The sequence below is a fragment of the Nelumbo lutea genome, chromosome 3 (assembly GCF_056320005.1).
Source record: "Nelumbo lutea isolate HS-2025 chromosome 3, American lotus-T2T, whole genome shotgun sequence".
Classification (NCBI taxonomy): Eukaryota; Viridiplantae; Streptophyta; class Magnoliopsida; order Proteales; family Nelumbonaceae; genus Nelumbo; species Nelumbo lutea.
The window spans coordinates 61,515,919-61,518,573 of NC_142686.1; the positions used below are offsets into that span (position 1 = coordinate 61,515,919).

Below are 2,655 nucleotides of genomic sequence, written 5' to 3' on the forward strand. Positions count from 1 at the left end.
CTGAATATGCATGGCGGTGGCCAAGCTTCTGCAAGTACTTCTCCCTCTTCAAAAGCAGAACCCAATTAATTTTCTATGTTGTTTTTCTTCTCAAACAATTGAGAGAAGCCATTTCAGCCTTCTACTTAGTTTTCACCGTCGTCAGATGTTCAGTATTCATTGCTTCAACTGAAGAAAATCTATTCCTTAAGTTGTCTGATTCGAAACATGTCGACTTACTGGCTCTAAATTGACTCTTTTGTCACCTTCTCTCTGGTGGGGACCCAAGTTGGGTAACTTGGAGGAAAGTTTCTGTTCTTACATGGGTTGAGATTGACTCCACTTGGGTTTTCCTGGTTCGATCTTGTCATCTCGTCTCACTTCTCCTATATATAAAATAATGGACAAGGAAGAAAGCTACTCGGTAGGCTTACTCTCTCAGTCATCTCGCGTTTTTTTTCTTCTGATTCATGGCCATGTTTTACTTGAAACCTCAATTGTTGCAGGCGGGTCTGCCGACGGGCTTCACAGGTCTAGATTACCCTCTAGACCACTATCACCATCAACTGAAGCAACGGTTTGGTGATCAGAACTCCGACGACAACAATACCGGAATGGTGGATTACATGCTGAACAATCCTCCACCTCCCCAAATGTCTTCTGGCTTCTGCAGTGCCACGTCTCTCGATAGATTGAGCTTCGCCGAAGTTATGCAATTCGCCGACTTTGGACCCAAATTGGCCGTGAACCAGGCCAAGCTATCCGATGAGGAAAACGGGATCGACCCAGGTTTTTTTCTCAAGTTTCCAGTGTTGAATGACAAACTGCAGGATCAAAGCCTCTTTATTAATCCTCTACCGACAGCAAATGAGGAAGAAAAATTCAAAGCTATCGGGAATGTAGCAGAAAGTAAGTTAACAATGGCGCCCGATCAGGAAGAGGAAGTAGAGGAAGAAGGCCGTGTGTCTGAGAACAACTCGGTGCAGCTCCATATTCTCGTAGGAAATAATACTCAGACGAAAAGCCCTGGAGCTGAAGCAAAGAACCGACGCAAGAGGCCGAGGACGGTGAAGACGAGCGAGGAGGTCGAGAGCCAACGTATGACTCACATAGCCGTCGAACGTAACCGAAGAAAGCAAATGAACGAGCACCTACGAGTGCTCAGGTCTCTCATGCCGAGCTCATATGTTCAAAGGGTATATATATATATATATATATACTTGCACTGCACATATACATTATTTCTGCTTTTCTGTGCATTCAAAATTTGGCACTTTTGTTAAGAAGAACAGTTGATCTGATCCCACTTAGAACAAGATATCTTGGTTTTTAGAACCTGCAACTCCAAATTTGATTTACAGTTTATCATGTTAGATCCAACAAAGTAATATATATATATATATATGCTGCAGTAAGTATATATATATATATATATATATATATATATCTTTTCTGAAAGTTGAGAGACTTGACGTTGAAGCAATCCACAAGCTCATGGTGCAAGCATTTGTTTATGCGAACATTTACAGGGAGATCAAGCCTCCATTATAGGTGGAGCCATTGAGTTCGTAAGAGAATTGGAGCAGCTTCTTCAATGCTTAGAATCTCAGAAGCGCAGAAGACTGTATGGGAATGGTACTGAACCTCCACGACCTGTGGATGACACACCTTCGCTAGCAATCCAGCAGACTCAGCCACCATTCTTTCCTCCTCTGCCGGCCTTCCCCAATGACCAGATGAAGCTTGCTGAATTCGAAGCAGCTGGACTCCGGGAAGAAACAGCAGAAAACAAAACGTGCTTAGCCGACGTCGAAGTGAAGCTCCTGGGATTCGACGCCATGATTAAGATCCTCTCTCGAAGAAGGCCCGGTCAGCTCCTCAAAACAATTGCCGCCCTCGAAGATTTGCAGCTCAATATCCTCCATACCAACATTACCACCATTGAACAAACTGTTCTGTATTCCTTCAATGTCAAGGTAATTAACCAACTTCTTTTCTTTCTTCTTCCTTGAAAATATTACAGCTTCAGATAGATGCTCAAATTGATCATGGTTTCATGGTTTCTACATATCTTCATCAGGTTGCAAGTGAGTCAAGGTTCACGGCCGAGGACATTGCGAGCTCAGTTCAGCAGATATTCAATTTCATTCATGCAAGTACTACTGCCACCACCACCACCATATAATATGTAATGTAATCTTGTGAATTAAAGAAGATGGGTCTGTGTTTTCTATTGATCTTATTTTTTCTTTTAATAGTTTTCTTTGTTGGGGGCTTGGATTTTCATGATCTGGGTTTGTGGGGGGAACTGGGGGGAGCTTGTTTTCTTCGTGACTTCAATACTTGTGAAACAATAGAAGCTTTACTTAACTATTTGGAAGTTTTATTTGAGGAAGACATCTGTTGTTTCTATCCATCGAATCGATCTATCCAAATTGTGTGGGAGCAGTGGACCAGTTTGTTTTTTGGTTGAAGAAGAGATGGGGAGGGAGACAGGTTCTGTGCATTGAATGGCGCTTGTGTGAATTAAAATGTTTTGCAAGCTACTGAGTTGAAAGTCAACGCGTATGTACTCTTATGCAGTGGGTTGACTTGTCAGGAGATCTTTGTTGTATTAGGCTGCAATGCATTGCAGTGCACGAGGATGGGTCCCATTTGTCCTTTTGTAATTTGGAG

At 42.5% G+C, this 2,655-nt stretch overlaps 1 protein-coding gene across 2 annotated transcripts; it reads left to right on the plus strand.

The window, feature by feature from the left end:
- Nucleotides 1–2,376, plus strand: LOC148865263 (transcription factor FAMA-like). Of its 2 annotated transcripts, XM_088975761.1 has the most exons (4): nt 1–403; nt 486–1,175; nt 1,509–1,955; nt 2,060–2,376. In XM_088975761.1, exons 1-4 carry the CDS (start codon nt 380–382, stop codon nt 2,162–2,164), a joined length of 1,266 nt encoding a protein of 421 aa, XP_088831887.1. In that variant the 5' UTR covers nt 1–379; the 3' UTR covers nt 2,165–2,376. The 2 variants fall into 2 exon arrangements, with proteins under 2 accessions (XP_088831887.1, XP_088831886.1); XM_088975760.1 differs by lacking the exon at nt 1–403 and having other exon boundaries at nt 404–1,175.
- The last annotated feature ends 279 nt before the right edge of the window (nt 2,377–2,655 follow it).

Bases quoted from the DNA above. Each gene is read 5' to 3' on its own strand.
- LOC148865263 (XM_088975760.1), top strand. From the start codon at position 450: ATGGCCATGTTTTACTTGAAACCTCAATTGTTGCAGGCGGGTCTGCCG. The intron at 1,176-1,508 runs GTATATATATAT...GAACATTTACAG, and splicing joins CGAGCTCATATGTTCAAAGG to GGAGATCAAGCCTCCATTAT. The intron at 1,956-2,059 runs GTAATTAACCAA...TATCTTCATCAG, and splicing joins TGTATTCCTTCAATGTCAAG to GTTGCAAGTGAGTCAAGGTT.